Genomic DNA, 21,310 nt, shown 5'->3' on the forward strand with positions numbered 1-21,310 from the left:
CACTTTAAAGATTACAAACTTCCTTTCCCATAACAACTTTGTATGGTAGGCAGTACAAAAATCATAAAACCCATTTTACACATAATAAAACTGAGTCTCAGGGAGTGATTTAGTCAAGGACTCACAGCTAACAGGTCAGGTCATGAACACAGGTTTCCTCACTTTAGGTCAATCAGTAAATATTTATTAAGCACTTAGTAGGTACCAAACACTATGCTAGTGCTGGAAGCCATCAGACCACGACGCCTTGACAGAGTCACGCGTGGTAGCTGGGGAGACCACAGAGTGGTCCTTGGCGAGATGTGACTGCCCACTCTATCCCCCTTGCATGACCTCTTTCATCAATGCCCCTTACCTATGAATTGACATGATTATTATTGCCCCTAGTGTCAAAAGAAATAATGCAAGAGCAAAACACATGTACCCTAATTCCCCAAAACATCGCCAAAAGATGAGACCTTCAAAACCAATTCCAAAAGACTATCGTGGGTTAACTTTTACTTAGGTACATAATTCCCAGCAAAACCACAGCTACCGACCAAGCCCAAAACTTTCTCATGAAGCCAGCACATAAATCAATCATAGAGGCCCATACAATTCGTACAGGTACAGTACAGGTACACTAAGCTTCAATATGCCTCAGTGACTCAATTACACAAATCAGTAACTCAAAATCCCTAGTAAGCCACCTGTGACGAAATAATTTATCTTGTATTCTGTCTGAAATCACAATACAAAAATATAGAATGTTAATCAAGTGGTTTGTTAAAAGTTAATGTATCACTTTTCCAATTATCTCTCTTTGATTTTGTATGCCTGCAAGCCAAGAATATGGATATAAAATAAATCCCAAGCCTGGGAATGTCGGTGCAGCTCAGAGATGCAAAGCAGTCCCATGGCCGTAATGATTAAGCTCTCTTCCGTTTGTTATTTATTTTATGTTATTTATTTTGACTGATCGTTCACCACCAGTTGGGAACCCTGGAGTTGCGAGTGGGGCTGGACCCTGACCGTGGCATGCTAGGTGCTAGGCATAAATAGAAAGGCAAAAGACAGGCTTCACTCTCAAGGGGTTCACAATCTACTGGGGGAGCCACCATATAAATAAGCTAAAAAGAGGGTGAATTGGAGATAATCAATAAAAGGAAGCCACTAGCCTTAAGACAGGTAGGGAAAATCTTCCATAAACTCCGTGAGGAAATAAGGGGAAAGAAGAAAAGCATTATGGAGGCTGGTAGCCATAAGTTACAAGGATTCTAAATGGTATATATGGTTTGAGAGAATTTTGGAGGAGGGTTTTACTCAGTGATGATGACTGAGGAAGAACCTAATTCTTTCTCCTAATTAGAACAATCTCTTTTTTTATGTGACAATCCTTTAAATGCTTGAAGATAGATCTAATTCATAGATGGAATTATTTGAGGAGAACTAGAGAAACCATCCCTTGTTGCCCTTGTACCCCTTGTACCTCCTCACTGCCAGGATTCTGGATTTCAAAGTCCTGAGGGAAAGTTGCTAATATTTTAATCTTGAGAGAAATGAATAGTTCACCTTATGAAAGTAGTTTTAAAAATCCTTGCTACCAAAATGTCTGGAAAAAGGTTCATCTCCATGATATGGAGTAGAGGAAGAGGAAGACTGAAATATATAAGAACAAGATGTCCATTCTCCAAATAATAAAGTCAAAGGTTATAAAAACAGTTTTCATAGACAGAAATCAAGTTAGCAACAGCCATGTGGAAAATGCCACTAATCACTAATACTGAGAAAGATGCACATTAAAATAACTAAGGACCCACCTCCCTCATCAGATTGATAAAACTGACAAAAAAATGAAAATGACAAATGCTAGAGGGGCTGTGAGAAAATGGGCACATTGACATACCATTGGTACAACTGTGAATTGGTCTAGCACTTCTAGAAAGCAATCTGAAACTATGTTTCAATTCAACTGACCATATAACCTTCAACCCAGTAATACCAATCCTAAATCTATACTCCAAAGAAATCAAAGAGAAAAAGAACCCATGTGTCCATTTTTATAGCAGCCAATTTTTATAGCGGCTCCTTTTGTGTTAACAAAGAACTAGAAACAGAGAGGGGGTTCATCAATTGGGAATGGCTAAAGAAATTATATGGACACGAATGCTGTATGAAATGATGAGACTGTTTCCAGAAATCTGGGAAATAATGCCGAGCGAAGAAAACAAAACCAGAAGAACAAGTTATACACTAACAATATTGTAAAGACAAACAAATCTTATAGACTTAGGAATTCTAATCAACACAATGATCAACCACAGGTTCATAGAACTCATGATAAAACATGCTTCCTACCTTTTGAGAGAGCCGATGGACTCAGATTAGAGGTTAAGATGTATTATTTTGGATATAGCCAATGTGAGAATTTGTTTTGCTTGACTATAGATATTTGTAATATGTATTTTGTTCTTCTTGTTTTCTCAGTAGGGGGCAATGAGGAAGAGAAGTCAGAGACTCATTGAAAAAAATGAAATAAAATTTCATTAAAAAAATGAAAATCCTTGAAACTACATGGTATAATAATAGTTTCTCTGGAAAAAATTCCACTTTTATTCTTCCAAAGTTGATTTCAAATTAGAGCAACAAAGAAAAAAAAGAAAACCACTGTAAAATCAGAATACAGATAAATTAAAATAGTTCCAAGTGGGAAGAGTTCACAAGTGGTTACTGTGAAATCAAACACAAACATAGGCTAGTTGTTAAGATAATAATAATACTTTAATTAACTATACCAACTAATAGTATAAATTTTTATTCCATATTCAAACTTTTTCAAAGTTAAATGTGAAAAAAGTGCAAATTGGTAAAAAAATTAATATCTATAAAGATATCACAAAATCTGTAATAATCAAAGAAATATTAAATAATATACAGTAGAATATACTTGCTAATATGGGATAAAACAGAGGACTTAAATAAATTAGAAGAATTTTTAATACCAAATTTTGAAGCAAAAATGTTTTTATCTGCAAAACTAAATTGACTAAAATGCTTCACTCTCTGACCACTTTACTTGAGGATTTAAACTTAAAATCCTGAGTTGATATTCACAATGAAATGACACAAACATGAATAATAAAATTTCTCTTTACAATATTTATGCCAACGTAAAATACAAACAAATAGAAAATTAGAAAATGAGGAGGCTAGAACAAGGATAAAATCTTGTGAATGTCCTATAATCAATGTTGCATTACCCTCATCCCTCTCATTTGAGTTTCTTTCCCTGGTTCCTGGTGCCTAGCCCCATAAATAAGTTGAGTGACTTGTCCTACATTCTATGAGAGATTAGTTCTTCACACTACTTTTTTCCTTTGGCCCCTATAGGAGGTTGCTCTCTCCAGATTTAACATGGAATCTCTTGGCCTTTAGTCATGAACTGGAACTTTGAAATGAACCTAGTGTTCAGAGGACATAGTTCCTGCTAGGGATTAGGAGACAGTCCCTTTCATTCCTATGTTACTCTTCATACTGTGCGTCACAACTTGTACACAGAGGGAGAATCTTATGATAAGGTTTTATCGGGGAGAGAATGAAATTAAAAGTGTGGCATGATGAGAAAAGTTTGGGGAGATGGTGGACCAAATGGTTGGTTTGTGTCAGGAGAGTTTGAATCAAGGTGGACATGCAGTGAGAAACCAGAAAAGGAAATGAAATGATAAAACAACAACAACAACAACAAAAACACCAGCATATTTACAGATAAAGGATGCTTCAAACCAAAGACCCCTTCTGAAACAGAGGTCCTGGTCCCAGAAAGGCTGACTCGGAACTCCTACCTCATTAAACCTTGTTACAAGATCCTCCAGAGCATTGTGCTCGCCATTTGGGGAGGTCAGGAGAGAGGCCGACACTGATGCCTTGAGGCAGGGAAGTTGCCTCTGGCATTCTTCATTTCCCAAGGCCCTGGTTAAGAAGCAAAGGTAATCCACAGGTAAGACTTGTCGGTAGATGCTCTGCTCCTGTTCAGTCAGAATACAAGCAACTTCCTCGGGGAACTGAATGAGGTGTTGAAGTTCTATGAGCTCGTTACTGAGACCAGCCACACTGGAAGGGAGGTTCATTGAACCAGCCACGGAGGTGCATGGTTGACGTTCTAAAACAAAACAAAATAAAACAAAACAGAGAAGGTTATGTGATGTTTTGCCTTTTTTTTTTTTTTTGCAAAAATTCTCTGCACAAGCCTCATTTTCTTAATTGTCTCTTTTTCGTGGACTAAATTCTATTATTAGATAGTCTTTGAGAGCCGATCATTTTGCTTTGGGCCCACAATGCTTTAACTTTCACTCAGAGACACCTTGGTCTAGGCCACTGCTCCTCAGCAGTCTACTGTCACATTTTACAAGGAAGTTATATGCATTATTACATTCTTACAGATTTCTTCATTCCCCTTTGTAAATTTTCAATGGAAATTGGAAATGTGAGGAGCAACTATGGGAAGACCCTTCTTCCCTGATAGTTCCTCCCTTCAAGGAGGGCCCTTGTAGACAGATGGGGAAACTGTACCAGCCCACATTCCCTCTCCCTTAGAAGGCTGGAAAGATCTTGAGGAACTGATGCAGAGGGAAATAAGTAGAACTGGGAGAACACTGTATATAACAACAGCAATACTAGATGATGATTATCTGTGAAAACTTGGCTACTCTCCTGAAAGACATGATGGGGATTGCTATCCTCTCCAAAGAACTGTTGGGAATCATATTTCACATTAGGGTATTTATGATTTTATTTTGGGGTCTTGGTTATATATGTGTGCTTTTACAACAATGACCAATATGAAAGTGTATTTTGGATGACAATAAAAATAAAATAAAATAAAAACAAAAAAAAATCCTATCTTCCATCTTGGAATCAATACTGTGTATTGGTTCCAAGACAGAAAAATACTACTAGCTAGGCAATGTGTGTTAAGCAATTTGCCTAGGATCACACAGCTAACAAGAGCCCAAGGCAAGATTTGAACCCAAGACCTCCCATCTCTAAGCAGGGCCCTCAATTCACTGAGCCATTATGCTGCCCCTAAACTTATCACTTCTAAATTCATCATCATGCAGCTTACTCAATCTTTGATTAACTCTACCTTCCTCAGGCTCCTTTCCCCTCTGAAAGGAGGGCTGAAGGAGAGAGTACCAAACTCCTCCCAATGCCTTCCTTTATAGAGGGAAGAAACTGGACTCAACTCACTTTACTTTGCATCGACTGCCTTTCCTGGCTCCAACTCCATGAATATGATTCCCCCGTGCCAGGGATCCCCTGATGTCCTGCCCCCTTCCCAACCTACTTCCCACTTTCTTGCCTCCTTTTATATGCCTTCTCACCTTTTAGACTGTAGGGCAGGGGCTATCTTTCTTTTTCTAATGGTATCCCAGCACTTTCCACAGTGCCTGGCACATAATATATAATTAGAATCTGCACCCCAGGACTCTAAATTCTAGGTTCCCATGTTCCTTCTCATGCTACATCCTTATGTTTTGGAGATAAAGTTTGTATATGACCCCACCCCTTTCTCTTTTCCCAGGAACATGGCTGGTAAAACTTTTCTTTACTCAGGCTTTTACCTTTTTCTTTTTAATTTCTTCTACTTCAAGTTATTATTAGACTGGATTAACTTGGGTTGGATAGAATATAATCTGACTATAGATTGCAATATAAGTGGAAGATTGGAGAAATATCTCAATCCAACTGAACACAGAAGGCTCAGAGTTCTCAAGAGAATCAATCTCTCCTAATTAACTAACAAAACATTCTATATCCTGCTATCTCATCAGATGAGCATTCATCTGGAGTTATGAAATAAATTAAAGGTATGAGATTGGTATAAACAATTCCTAGATATTTCTATCAAATAAATCAAGCACATAGTAAGTTAGATGTCAGTAAAATGCATAACATATTTGAAAGGAGTGAAATTATTCTTGCCATTTTGATGAGATGAAATGATCTACTGCTATATCTTATGATCTTAAATATAAGATCAAGACAGTAGAAGAGCAATGCCAATCAAGCCCTGGGTCTGAATTACATGGAGGTTTCTCTTTTCTCCCACCCTTCACTAACTATAAAAAGACTTTAAAAACTTCAAAAGATAGGAAGATTTGGATTTCCCACTGGTTTTGGCAATACTATGTTCAAAATAGCCATGACTGACATTACTTAATCTGATACCAAGGACAACCTTATCACCCTTCAAACTCTACAACAGGGAACCACACTTCAGAAGAGCTTAATGAAGAATACAGAAGATAAAAAAGTACTTGTACCTAACCATGAGCTAAGAATTGCTATCTCACTATATGCACTTCTTAAGTTTGTGCACCTTTTCTTTTGGATTCTTTATGTACATGTGGAAGAGTATGTCTGAGACTTTTGGGAGGATGTTTTGCAGCAAACTCATTGAATTCACTCTCCTCAGAGACTGAGTGGGTATATAACAAGATGATTTCATTCCTTTTATGAAGGGAGATTATTTTTACGTCAGTACTTCCTATACCATTTTAGTAAATGTCTTTCCAAAAAAAAATAATTAATTTAGTCTGGCAAATTGTTAAACTGGATAATCAATGGGGAGTACACTAGCTAAGGTTTATGAAAATCCATAGCCCCTTGGGTTACTTCCACCACCTTGAGGGGAGCAGAAGTCAGTCACTCTCTGGGGACCCACCCTGCCACTGTGAATATAAGCTTAGAATAAACTCAAGAGTGGGTGATATATAGGTAATTGATATTAGTTCCTCTTTTTGTACCAAACTCTTTTATCCATGTAAAAATCTAGATAGAGCCTATACACTCAGAAATCATCATCTAAATTTTAAGTAAAAATGTAGTTTCCTTCACTTACTTTTTAATTCAACCAAGATAAGTTGGGGACTTTTTGTCAGAGAACTAAATGTAAATAGTCCCCATAATACTTAGAAGAATGACCCAGAAAAAGAAAGGTCTCCACATGTACTGTTTGGGCAGATTTCTGGATTTTGCTTAGTGTATCAGATTCCTAAATGGCACTATCGTTTTCTATAGAACTCTGATCTCTCCCTTTTTAGAGCAGAAACAGAAAAACTACTGAAATCATTAATCTGATGGATGAGGAAATGTGTAAATGCAAGTGATTATCAAATAAATGAATACTTACAACTCCGTATTCATTGTAAAATTAGCCTACATTGTACCATATAGTATACATTATGTTATATATTTAGTATAGAATACTATACACATAATATATATTATTTATCTTTATTTCTCTATCTTTTAAGATTATAAATACAGGTAACTTCTTTCATATATTTGTGGGAGGTGGATTTTACCAATATAGGTAGGAAGGTAAAAGCACTAACAAATTAATAATTATCTTTAAAAATAAAAAAATTACATTCTTATGCAGTTCAACAGTTTACAATTTCCTCTCTCAAACCAGTCAATGAAAACAATACTTCTCTCCCTCTCTCTCTCTCCCTCTCCCCCCCCCCCCCCGCCTCTCTCTCCCTCTCCCTTCCTCCCTGTTGATTTAGTATTGGGATGTCCATTAACAATAATGTGCCCACATGAGGTAGAAGATAAAACATAGAACACAGGCATTCTTGGATCAGAGAATTACAAGATATGAAATAACCTTATTAAATAGTGAAAACATTACTTTAAAACGTTGTACTACACTTAACCCTGCCACCTTGCTTCCAGATTTACCAACTTCAGGAGAACCATTACACAATTGTGAAACATTAGTGTCCATGGCAGAAAAGCCTCGAGATAATCTCTTGGACACTCCCTTAGACAATGCAGATCTGATTTTATTTACCGATGGTTCCTCTTTTATGAGGGATGGCATACGTTACACTGGAACTGCCGTAGTCTCAGAATTTGCCACTGAATGGTCAGCTTCACTACCTTCTAACATTAGAGCTCAAGGAGCAGAACAAGCTCTAAAAGCAAGCAGAACAAGGAGCAGAGCAAGCTCTAAAACAAGCTTGTATAATTGCCAAGGATAAAAAGGCAACAATTTATACGGATTCTAGATATGCTTTTGGCATTTGTCACTCAGTCTGAATGTTATGGCTCCAGAGAGGATTCTTAACCTCAGCTGGAAAATCTATAGCTAATGCAGAAATTATTAATGAAGTTCTTTCTGCTCTCCAGCTTCCTGAAGCCCTAGCTATAGTTCATTGTTCTGCCCATACAGGTGGCACTGGCCCTGTCTCTAGAGGAAATGATCAAGCAGATGCTGCTGCAAAGCTAGCAGCCATAGAAGGGCCTTGAATTAATTTTAACATTAACAACTACTAATGATTTAAATTTACCACTTTCCTATATTAAAAAGGAAGTGGAAAAATGGAAACAAAAATTCAAAGCAAAACAGATTAATGGAGTATGGGTGTCATCTGAAGGAAAACCCCTGCTCCCTAGAAGTTTCTATAACCAAATTTGCCAATCTATTCATAAAAATGGTCATTTTGGCACCCAGGGCATCGTGGACTCTATTGAGAATATGAATAGCCCCTGGTATAACTACCATAGCCTCTAATTTGTGTTCAGCCTGCTCTACCTGCCAGGCATATAACCAACATACATTTTGTGGATCTTTGGTGGATGTCCTCTGGCTTACACACCTTTTGAACATCTACAGATAGATTTCATAATGATGCCAAAGGCTAGATGTTATAAATTTTGTCTAGTAATTGGAGATCAACTAACCAGATGGCCAGAAGCATTTCCTGCTCCCCGAGCCATGGCGGATTTTGTTGCAAAGATACTTTTAAAGGAAATTATTCCTCATTTTGGCCTGCCAGCATGTATTGATTCCGATAGGGGGAGTCATTTTACTGATTCTGTTCTAAATCAGATATATTCTTGCTTGGGAATAACTCCCAAATTTCATGTTCCGTATCATCCCCAGAGCTCAGGCCAAGTAGAGAGGATGAACAAAGAACTTAAAACTATGATTGGCAAATTATGCATTGAGACCCATTTAAAATGGCCTGAATCAGTACCATGTTTGTATCATAAAAGGAGTTTGGTAGAATTTCCTCTTTGCTTATTATGTCAAATAGTTTGTGTAGTATTGGGATTAATTGTTCTCTGAATGTTTGATAGAATTCACTGGTGAATCCATCAGGCCCTGGGGATTTTTTCGTAGGAAGTTCTTTGATGGCATGTTGGATTTCATTTTCTGATATGGGATTATTTAAGAATTCTATTTCTTCTTCTGTTAGTCTAGGCAGTTTGTATTTTTGTATATATTCATCCATATCACCTAAATTGGTGTATTTATTGCCATATAATTGAGCAAAGTAATTTTTAATGATTGCCTTAATTTCCTCTTCATTGGAGGTGATGTCCCCCTTTTCATCTTTGATGCTGTTAATTTGCTTTTCTTCCTTCCTTTTTTTAATTAGATTGACCAGTACTTTGTCTATTTTGTTTGTTTTTTCAAAGTACCAGCTTCTAGTCTTATTTATTAAATCAATAGTTCTATCACTTTCGATTTTATTAATTTCTCCCTTAATTTTTAGGATTTCTAGTTTGGTTTTCTGCTGGGGGGTTTTAATTTGATCACTTTTGAGTTTTTTTATTTGCATTTCCAATTGATTGATCTCTGCTCTCCCTAGTTTGTTAATATATGCACTCAGGGATATGAATTTGCCTCTGATTACCTCTTTGGCTGCATCCCAAAAAGTTTGAAATGATGTCTCGGCATTGTCATTTTCCTCGATGAAATTATTAAATGTTTCTATGATTTCTTCTCTAAATAAACTATTTTGGAGTATCATATTGTTTAATTTCCAATTAGTTTTTTATTTGGTTTTCCATGTACCATTACTGATCATTATTTTTATTGCCTTGTGATCTGAAAAGGCTGCATTTATTATTTCTGCCCATCAATTGGGGAATGGCTAAGCAAATTGTGGTATATGTTGGTGATGGAATACTATTGTGCTAAATGGAATAATGAAGTGGAGGAATTCCATGGAGACTGGAACAACCTCCAGGAAGTGATGCAGAGCAAAAGGAGCAGAAGCAGGAGAACATTGTACACAGAGACTAATACACTGTGATATAATCAAATGTAATGGACTTCTCCATTAGGGGAGGTGTAATGTCCCTGAACAATCTGCAGGGATCTAGGAGAAAACACTATTCATAAGCAGAGGATAAACTGTGGGAGTAGAAACACCGAGGAAAAGCAACTGCCTGACTACAGAGGTTGAGGGGACATGACAGAGGAGAGACTCTAAATGAACACTCTAATGCAAATACTAACAACATGGCAATGGGTTCAAATCAAGACATATGTGATACCCAGTGGAATCACGCTTCGGCTATTGGGGGTGGGGGTGGGGGGAGAGGAGGAAAAGAAAATGATCTTTGTCTTTAATGAATAATGCTTGGAAATGATCAAATAAAATATTATAAAATTAAAATGAAATAAAATAAAATACTCCCTCTGGCCCTATTTTATCTTAGAAGCAGGCCTAGAGGAGACTTATATATTTCACCATTTGAGATGCTTTTTGGACATCCGCCTATACAGGCTAAGCCTTTCTCCCCGACATATACCTCACTATTAGGGGGAGATATTACTATTGCTTCCTATATACAGGAATTACAGCACAAACTACATGAACTTCATGAATCCGGAGCTGCAGTACCAGAGGGACCACTAGACTTTTCTCTGCATGACCTGAATCAAGGAGATAAAGTTTATATTAAGAATTTCAAGCGTACTGGAGCAACTCAGCCTTCGTGGGAAGGACCATTCCAAATATTGTTAACTACTCCAACATCCATAAAGATTGGAGAAAAGGATTCTTGGATTCACTGCTCACATGTGAAAAAAGCATCTGATTGACTGTATCCTATCATATGAATTGGAGATAATAATCCATAGACAAATGGATGCTGTTTTTCGAGAACACATTGAATTACTTATTTTTTTTCCTTATTTTTATTATTCCTTTTCTTTTATTTTGATTAGAATATTTGATTTTTTCTCATTTTTGTACTGAAGGTACACATAATTAATATTAATATTTTTCCTGCAGAAATAGAAGTTAATATATATTCTTGCTATAATATCAATATATACCTAAAAGCTTTAAACTATGGGAATCTGCCATTTATTGATAAAATATTATAGGACTGTGATTAATGTTTATGTATGATTCCAGGAAAAGGGATAAAAAACAAGGAGCACAGACTTAACCTGAATAGTGCCAAAAAGAGCACACATGAAATACTAATGTGAGACTCGAGGTTACGATGCTTGACATATGTTAAGTCATAGGACTTCCTTGTATCTACACTCTTTAAGAAGTACTCAAACAAGTACAAAGCTTGACTATCATGCTGGCTTCCTATATCCCTGAGAATGACAAAAAAATCATACGAGGGAATGACATTTCCCTATCAAAATAGAATTCTAATTCTTCTCTTCTTATATTATGGCAACTTCCTGTAGTCTTGGCTACGAATGGCTAAGTGAAATATTATTGCATTCTGTCCTACAGACTTGTGGGATAGAAATTACTTTATATTGGACCTATACAAGGGCCTATTTTGAATTTTTTCTTATGTTTTTAATTATTTTTCTCTTCTTTTGATAATTGACTCATACACCCCCATAACTCAACATTGCATTCCGAGTTGATCTGAATGTTTTTTAACACCTACTTCAGGGGGATTGTATTTTAATTTAAAATCTAAGAATTTTTGAATTTTGAATTTTTTGTTTGAGATTGTATTTTTATAAAAATCCAAGAATTTATTTTTTGTTTAAGATTGTACTTTTATAAAAATTCAAGATTTTGATTTTGTTGTACTCTCTCTCTCTTTCTTTGATTACTCATTGTATTGTTAATTAAAATCTCTATAAAAACCAATTGACTTGGGTATTTGAATAATTGGGAATATTTCCCTGGCGACCACCTTATATTTGATTTAAAAACCAAGACACTGCAGTGAAACATATTTCTGAGGTCAAATTTACTCACCCTCTCTTATATCTATCACAATTTATATCGTCCACCATTTTAACTCACTACATTTTAAGACCTCAACCATTTTAAATCTCACAGATGCAACCTCTGCACCTGGATCTCTGCCTGGAACTTTTGCCACAGAGTTTCGTATGGTACAAGGCACAACTAATAAAGCACAATAACACCACTAACCAGTCTGGAATGTCTGGTTCGGGTGAGAACTATTAGCAGCCTAGACCACTAACTAGCTCAGGTATAGAGGCAGGTCATAGGAGAAGTTCATTTGAACAGTGACTAGCCTATTTGTGATATTTCATGGGGAACTGTAAAAGTGATAACATAGAAGATAATTCTACCGTTTAGTTACAGTATATATGCTTTGATTGTAATTGCCTACATTCACTGAATTATTACATATTTTATTACAAATTATAATTACTCATTATTTTCTTTCTCTTTTTAATTGTGGTTGGATATCATGAAAATTCTGTGGCTTCTTTAATCTACTAACCATGCATAATTTTTGTTTATTTGTACATATATTGCTGTTTCTACATAAATTTTTTGGGTTCCTAATATTTACTTTTGCTTTTGTGTCATGCCTTACTGCTTTCTGTCCAGTGTATATGTATGTAATGCTAAGACAAATGCATTATTATGCTTTGTATTGAATTTAAACCTACAGCTACTGAAGTAGTCTGTCAAGTGACACTTTACACTGTAATCTGCCTATTGCATTTATGATTAATGTGTATTTTCAGTGCATGACATCTATGATTACCTGGGATGATGTATTCATCATCCTATCCCTGTTAAGTGCTGATGTCATTTCCAAAAGAAGTAGAATGGAGGCTGGAGACACAAACCAAAGATGAGAGTAATCCAAACTATATTTTTGTTACTGTCACCTTTACTTATCATGGCTGGATGGAAAAACCAGAGGCCAGGGCAAGAGATGTATTCAGTCAGTGCTGAACTTCTTCCAACAAAAGATTCATGCAAAGGATGAAACCTCTGCTTCCATTCTCCTTCTCTGATGAAGTAGGTAGACGTTAAAACCAAATTTTTCCTGTTCTCTGAAATCTGTTTATACTTTTTAAGATTTGAATGAATTTCTGTTCTATGTGCTTCATTAGTATGGAGAAACCAGCGAAGGGGGAATTGGGAAAACAAGGTATAGAGATGAGAATAGAAAGAACAGAGGTTTGGATCCCCAATCAGAGCAGAGGTTTGGATCCCCAATCTGCACTGTTTGTATTTTATCTCCATTGAGTCTTAGGAACTATAAGCAAGAGGAGAATATTATGATTTTTAATATTTTGATGAATTCAAGCAGGATAACAGTGTGAACCCAAGATCTAACAATTTTCTCCTAGGTACAAAGATGTTAAAACAGTAGCATTAAGAGAAAGGAGTCTGATAAGCAAGAGAATGCTCCCGACATGTTTACTCCTTTTCGTGATTCCATGACCAGCTGGACTGCTCCTGAGTGAGGAACTGAGAAGAGATACTAAACAATTTTTTTAAGTCTTAGAATTGACACCAAATAGCTGTTCCAAGACAGAAGAGCCCAAGGGCTAGGCAACTGGGATTAAGTGGTTTATTTGGGCATCATACAGCTAGGAAGTGTCTGAGGCAAAATTTGAACACAGGACGTCCCTTCTCCAGACCTGGCTCTTTATTCACTGGCTTTCTATCCACCTAGCTGCCCTTACTGAATAATTTTTAAAGCAAGAGTATAATAATACTTTTTAAAAAACCATTACCTTCTGTCTTGGATCAAAACTGAGTATTGGTTCCAAGGCAGAAGTGCGGTAAGGGCTAGGTTTAGGATTAAATTAATTGCCCAAGGTCACATTGCTAGGTCAAATCCAAACCCAAAACCTCATCTCCAGGCCTGGCACTCTATCAACTGAGGCACCTAGCTGCCCTGTAAATATTTTTTTATTGTCCAATCTTGTATTGAATAACAAAAAATTGTTATTGATCTCTAATAGTACTGCTAGTAGTGCAACATCAAATATGTAATAAGATTGAATGAGCAACTACATTGATTCTTTTTTTTATATTGATTCTTTAAAAGACTAAAAGTTAATTAAGTAATACTAATTTTCATACAGAAATGCAAATTACTTTTCACCAGGAACTGAATAGTTTGAGACAACCACTCAATCTGTATTGTCTTATCAAGTTTTTTGCAAAAAACTGATCAATCTTAAAAAACAGTGTTTAGTGACTATCATTCGGAATATTTAAAAAAACACATGAAAACAGTAAAAATAGATTGTTTCAAAAAACTAGAAATTTTATATTTGAGAGTATATGTGGTAAAAAAGACAATATGCTGTGATCCTGATAGATGTAGTATTTTACATAATAGGAATTCATAACAGGTCAAGTGGAAAGTTCAATATTCTTTAGCAAAAGAATTTATAAGAAAAAGATATCTCATCATATTTTTCTTGAAATGAGGACTATTTCAGAAAATTCAGGACCTATGATGGCTTTAATTTTATAGTATAACTTACAAATTTGAAGGTTCTTTCCTTTTTTGATATGTTAATTTATACATAAGTCTATAAACATTTTTGTAAATTATAATTTAAGCAGTACTTAGTTTTAAGTTGTTTGAGAACATATAAATCCTTTTGGGGAAGTTCTCACAGTCTTTATGGGGATATGAAAAATGATCATATTGGAAAAGTAGAAAGATGACTCTGAAATCTTTGTGGGCTACAAAAAAATAGACACAAAAGAGTATTAGATAAAATCGGTTGTAAAAAGCCTTTCTCTTTTTTTCCCCCATAGTCTATAATTTCAATCCTGGCATAGTATCTACAAATATCATAATTTCTTTATTTTTTTCTTAAGACTCTTACCTTCCATCTTAGTTCTAAGGCAGAAGAGCAGCAAAGCCTGGGCAATGGGGATTAAGTGACTTGCTCAGGGTCACATAATGAGGAAGTATCTGAAGTCACATCTGAACCCAGGTCCTCTCATCTCTAGGCCTAGCTCTCAATTCACTGAGCCACCCAGCTACCCCCTACAATTCCTTTCAAAGAATGCTTTAATCAGCTCATATATTAATGTAATAAGAAATCCATATATTTCACACAGTGATATGACAACAATGTGTATCCCGCCCAAAAACAAAACAAAACAAAACATTGTGATATCTCACTTCTTTCCAATCTGGGAGAGTTTTTTTTTCCTTCATTAAAATTGTTTTCTCTATTCTTTCTAGTTCATCATCATAAGCAAAACTTAGCAAAATTTTTAGAGTATTCCTGGAGTTAAATACTTTTTACACTAAAACACAGCTGCAGCTGTTTAAATAAATTTGCTTTCATATGAACAATCTCAGGAATAGCAGTAGCCAAATAGACACATAATTATCTCTTTGCAGTACTGGTTCTAACTCTGACTTGTATATTGGATACAAACAGATGGCAAACTCTGGAATTACAGTAACCATGACTGCAAACCACAAACACTTTGATATTTTTAAATTTTGTGTTTATCTTAAGGAAAGGAAATGGATTTTGCTTTCTTTCAATCCCTGTTGAACATACTCTTTTCATTGTCATCTGTTATTACAATCATATCTTCAAACCTTTTCTATTAAAAAGGGTACTATATATGTCAATTAAAACGTTACTTGAAAAGAAACCTTCCTACATTATTTCTGACTTAGAACACAATGACCTGTGCCAGACCTTAGGCAGGTCAAAGAGCATCAACTTTAAAAGGAAAAAGCATATAGTCATGGAAAACATTGTTTTTTGTCCATAAAAGGTGAACATAAATGATCTTGTGCTACTAATGGTTAACCTAGGATCCAAGGGAAAATGGTTTATCTCTTTGAATTAAATGATACTGAAAACAAAGGGCTAAAACCTCACAAATGAAAAACTCTTATATGCTTCAGAACAAATCATTTCCTAATGACAGAGTATTTTAAATCAAACAAATAGCTATTAAGAGTCTCCTCCATGCCTGACTAGTGTGAAACCCTAACAGTGTCCAGTGCTATAAAGATTATAAATGTTTATATTTGTGTAAATGATGTTTTTGTTGATCAGTTTGGTGCTTCAGGATTATTTTTTAAAAGCAAAACAAGTTTGAACAGAAAATAATTATAAATCAAAATAAAGTTACATTTCTTTATAGAAACCACTGCTTACCAAATGTAACCAATAAATTTAGTGAAAATGGAACAAAACACTAGCATAATGTAGAAAAGTTGGCTGCGTATTTCTGTAAACCCCACTCCCCAGGGACTCTGTAGCAGTCCGTCCTCCTCTAACTATTCAGGCCCCTCCAGTGACCCCTCGGCTTCCCCATGATGCCTGTCTCGGGGCAATTTCCATACTTGGGCCGAACTTGCTTCTCCATTCTCACGAAGAATCTCTGAGGCTTATGAGCGCACATTTACATGTTCTTTAAGTTGATTTTCCTGATACAGTGAGGCAGTCTAAACATCATTATCCTTATTTTGCAGAGGCAAAATTACAGTAAGAGAGTAAGATTCAAACCCTGTCACAGACATATACTGGCTGTGTGATCCCAGCAAAGACAATTAGCCTCTCCAGTGCCTTAGGAAAACTCTAAGTATAAACTGAAGGGGAGCAAAACTGCATCAATAAATTTCCTTATATAAAAAGGAAATTTCAGATCCAGTTTCTGTCCCTCTTGTACTTTACAGATGAAAACACTAAGGCTCAGAGAAATACAGTGATTTCTTCAAGCCAGTGCTTTTTATTAAGCATTAACATAACACTAAAATTTGCAACTCACTTCACAAATATAATTTCATTTTATCCTAACAACATCCTTGAGAGAAAAGTGCTATCATTATCCCTATTTTACAGATCAGAAAACTGAGGTACAGAGTACCTAAGAGATTTTCCCAGTTCATTGAGCCAAGTAATCACTTAAAGCTAGATTTGAACTCAAGTTTTCCGAATTATTCATGGCTACCTCATGACAGTGTCAGAAATGATGTTAAAAATCAGTTCTTCTGACTTCATGACAAGTATTGTTTTTCACTATATTTTTAATTCCTACCATGTTACTATGATAATTCACTTTGGATAGCATTAAAACCATGGCTTCTGAACTCACACAGCAGATATAAAATGAAATAATGGCTGTAAGACATATAGAAAAGTTACTTCTTATTATAACCATCATTATCTTATTCTCATTTTTGTTTGATGCAGTTCAGATAGAACCGGTCCTTATACAAGCCTCTATCCTGTTATTAGTCTTTTATGTTTAAGATCCTGTGCTAACACAGATAAAATGCCTGCTATTTGGGGGCAGCCGGCTGTTTCAGGGGATAAAGAGTCAGGCCCAGAGATGAGAGGTACTGGGTTCAATTCTAGCCTCAGACACTTCCTAGCTGTGTGACTCTGAGCAAATCACTTAAAACAGCACCACAATACTCCATCACATTCATATAATTGAACTTGTTTAGTCCTTCCCCAACTGACAAACAGACTGAAAGATTTTTAAAAGTTAGTTCACTGAGCCCAGAACACAGAATGGGCTCTGTCTTCTGCTCCTCACAAGAGATTTAGAAGATTTAGAAGATTCAGGAACCTGGAGAAACGGAGCTATGAAAACCCACGTGGAGCTGGCAGTGTAGAAGTGCAGGCAGAAGAAACTGCCAAAGCGAGGCTGAACTCAGGAGGCAGAGATAGGGCTGAGTCGGGAATTTTGTTTTCCCAACCCATTACAGACCCCAGAGCAGTAGTCTAAGTCTCTTTTCTCCCCCTTCCAACATGGAAAGCTGACGTCTTTTCCTCCTTTTTTTTAAGTGTGTACTTTGTCTTTATAAATAATGTTAATCACTGGTATTTGTTAGCCTGGAACACAGCTTTGAGGAGGCAATTGAGGGGGAACCAGTTCAAATGGAGGACAGATTGAAAGCAGGGGAACGAGTTAAGCGACTAATATGAAGCCATGAGGGCCTGAGGTAGGGGAAATTGAAGTAAAACTATCTGCTAAAATGAGGGATAAAGAAGGGAAAATAAAGATGTTCCCCCCCCCCCCAAACACTCAGAAAGCTAGGGTTTATCACACATTTTTCTCATCTTTATTATAACTATTTGGCAATTGATTTTATCTGACTTCATAATTTAGGAATAAGCAAATGAAGATTCAGTTGAAATCAATTACTTAAATTTTTATTAGATTAACTTTGAAAATAGGGTATTTTGTTTGTTTATAAGTGAAATTTAGGTTTGTGCGTTTATTTGTTTTTAAACCCTTACCTTCCATCTTGGTGTCAATACTGTGTATTGGCTCCAAGGCAGAAGAGTGGTAAGGACTAGGCAATGGGGGTCAAGTGACTTGCCCAGGGTCACACAGCTGGGAAGTGTCTGAGGCCAGATTTGAACCTAGGACCTCCCATCTCTAGGCCTGGCTCTCAATCCACTGAGCTACCCAGTTGCCCCCTAGGGCATACAATCTTGTTTTTATGTTCCTTATTTCTTTTTTTCAGTGCCTATCTTAGTCTAATGTCTGGAACCATAGAAATATGGATTCAAGGCTTAACTCCCAATTTAAGGTTAAACCTTAAAATTATCAAAGCAGAGTCTAACCACTCATTTGTTTCAACTTTTCCAAACACTATCTAGGGTTGAACCTGAAAATACAAAAACTCCAAATGTATCTGATAACAACAGAATGTGTAAAAAGCAACTGGGGTCAAAAAAGCAAGAATTACTGAATGGGATGATAAAGTCATTGCATACTGTGAGGCAATTAATACTTTCTAACTGTACAGGGCTGGCCCACCATCAAATGTCAATGAAAAGAAAAAGTGTAAATGAGTCAAAAGAACTCTTAGACTCTTGCCAATGACTGTATCCATCCTGCAAAAGTGATTGTGACTGCCTACCATGGGGAGCTATCCTTGATGCAATACCAAAGACCTCAACCAGGGTTGTTTTTTTTTTTAATTGCTAATATTAAATGAAGTTTTAATTTATAGACTAGAAAGGATGACTTCAGGTGTGCCTTATTTAGTTCTTTACCACTCTTAACTCATTGGTGCATTGCCAAATTTACTTGAGAATCTGCTATGTCATCTTGGACAAATCACTTAAATCAAGGGACTTGTTTTCTTACACATAAAATGGGAAGTTGGATTAGCTGGATTCTAAGATCTCTTTCAGTTCTAAATCTATCATCCTTTGATCTCTACATCTAATTTCCCAGTATAAGGGCAGATTGCAAAGGGAAAGATGGAACATTGAAAGAAGAGATGATTGACAGCAAAGACCATTGGTAGCAGAGGATGCTGGGAGAGAAGAAGGGACTTAGCAAGACTCCAAGAATTCTGGGCTTTTGAACTGAGATCTCGAAGAGGCAGGAATCATATTCCTTGCTGGAGATCTTGCCAAGAGTCATTTGAAGATTCACCTATGATTATCCCTGAGACTACTCCTACAAAGTATTTCAGCAACATTGTACCTCTGAAGAACATCTAACCAGTGTGTCACATCTCTTCTGACCCAAGAGGGTTGTGGACTCTCTGCCTAAGATCCTGGCTCTCTCCCCTTAGCCTTTTGAACCTGTTCTGGCTATTCCTTAGCCCTAGTAGTATTATATTAGGAGTGAGAAATAGTGGGTAAAGGGAGGAGAAACTGGGAAGTTTGACAGCTCCCAGAGCCACAGACTGAGGGAATAGAAATCAGGGACTCTGATTTCCTCATTCCAGCTCCCCATCTTTCCTTATAGTCATTGTCCATTAAACCTTTTTTACATGCAGTCAGATATTTTCATATGACTTATTCTAGGAGCTAAAGGAATGTAACTCATTGAGGCTACAGATCTGCCACAGTGGAGTGCTAATCAGAATCAAAGACTCGGGGGAGCCTTGTCCTTTGACCCATCTCGTGTGAAGAATTTTGGGGTTACCCCTTAAATCACCTGTTAAGGGAGACCTTCCTTCATCTTCCCATCACCCTCACATAACAGGGGAACCCCAATTTCTTGAGTAGCACCCCTTGTCAGCAATACCCAGGAGGAGTGAGTGAGAGAGTAGGAGTCATCCTATCAAAGCTCCTACCATTCAACCCCTTCCTCCTTCACAACAAGCTCAAGACCATCAGTTACCATCCTTAAAGTAACACCATTATCAGTTCACTAATAATCCTCATACCAGGCCACCTTAAAATCACAGACAGAACTTCCTAATCTTGCTTAATGTTAATGCCTTCCTGGAAGACCATAGGACCAAAACCCCTTTTCCCCTTCCCACGTCCCTACCAAGACCAAAAGCCCCCACCCCTAAAGCCAACCCCTTTAGGGCTATCTCATCCTCTGGACACAAGTACCCCAACTTTGTCCAACAGAGACAATCCACAGTACCTCATCCCAGACCACCAACCTATAAAAGATTGTCTCCTCTACCCAGATGGAGACCCCCCCAGCCCCCTGCAGTTTACAGGTTCCTCCTTCCTTTTCCCCCCACCCTTCATTTACCGCCATAAAGCTTTGCTATATTACTCAATCTCTGTCTCATTTACCTCGGGTTGAAACTCCATCAGCCAGGCCTGACACTTCCCTCTACTGATTATTTCCTGACTGTATCTTGTTTGTACATAGTTGTTTTTAGGTTGTTTTCTCCATTAGATATGAGCTCCTTGACCGCAAGACTCGTCTTTTGCTTTTCTATGTTTCTCCAATGCAAAGTACCTAACAACTGCTTATTGTCTGACTGATCCCTATGTGGTGCCACCCAGGTCTCATCTTCATGGCCCTGTTAGAGCCACAGTATATTCTGCTCCAGCCCCTCACCTTTGCTCTGTGTGGGTCTCTCCTTTTCAGTGTTTCTTGTAAACAACACGTTGTCTCTCTTAATCCCAGGTCTGATAAGAGTTGCATTCTAGTACTTCCATCCCTTTGCCCCTTCTCTGTGGTATTTCCTCCTTCATATGAGGTAGCCATTCCACTCTGCCTCCTCCTGGCCTATTCCACCAACCTTTTGGCTCATTCCTTTACATTCCCTAGATGTTGAGTCTTCCATCCATACTCTCCCCCTTCAACATACCCCGCAAATGATGCCAATCCCAGAGACCATATGTGACATTATCTGATACCAGAATCAAATAATTTGACCTTTTAAGTTACTTATGATTAGTCTTTCATTACACTTGTATGTTTCGTAGAGATCAAATTTTCTGCTGACTTCTGGGTATCCCCCCAGGGATAATTTAAACTCCTTTAGTTCACTAAATAGCTATTTTTCACCTTTTATAATTATGTTCATCTTTCCTGGATGT

The 21,310-nt window shown here is 36.9% G+C and overlaps 1 protein-coding gene across 3 annotated transcripts in view; it reads right to left on the bottom strand.

The window, feature by feature from the left end:
• The window catches only part of PLCE1 (phospholipase C epsilon 1), a 336,545-nt gene that overhangs the window by 160,328 nt on the left and 154,907 nt on the right, over nucleotides 1–21,310 (bottom strand). For all 3 annotated transcript variants that reach the window (XM_056802299.1, XM_056802305.1, XM_016433427.2), the window contains exon 4: nucleotides 3,822–4,138. In XM_056802299.1, coding sequence (XP_056658277.1) covers nucleotides 3,822–4,138 — 317 coding nt within the window. The remainder of the gene's footprint in view (nucleotides 1–3,821; nucleotides 4,139–21,310) is intronic.

The sequence above is a fragment of the Monodelphis domestica genome, chromosome 1 (assembly GCF_027887165.1).
Source record: "Monodelphis domestica isolate mMonDom1 chromosome 1, mMonDom1.pri, whole genome shotgun sequence".
Lineage (NCBI taxonomy): Eukaryota > Metazoa > Chordata > Mammalia > Didelphimorphia > Didelphidae > Monodelphis > Monodelphis domestica.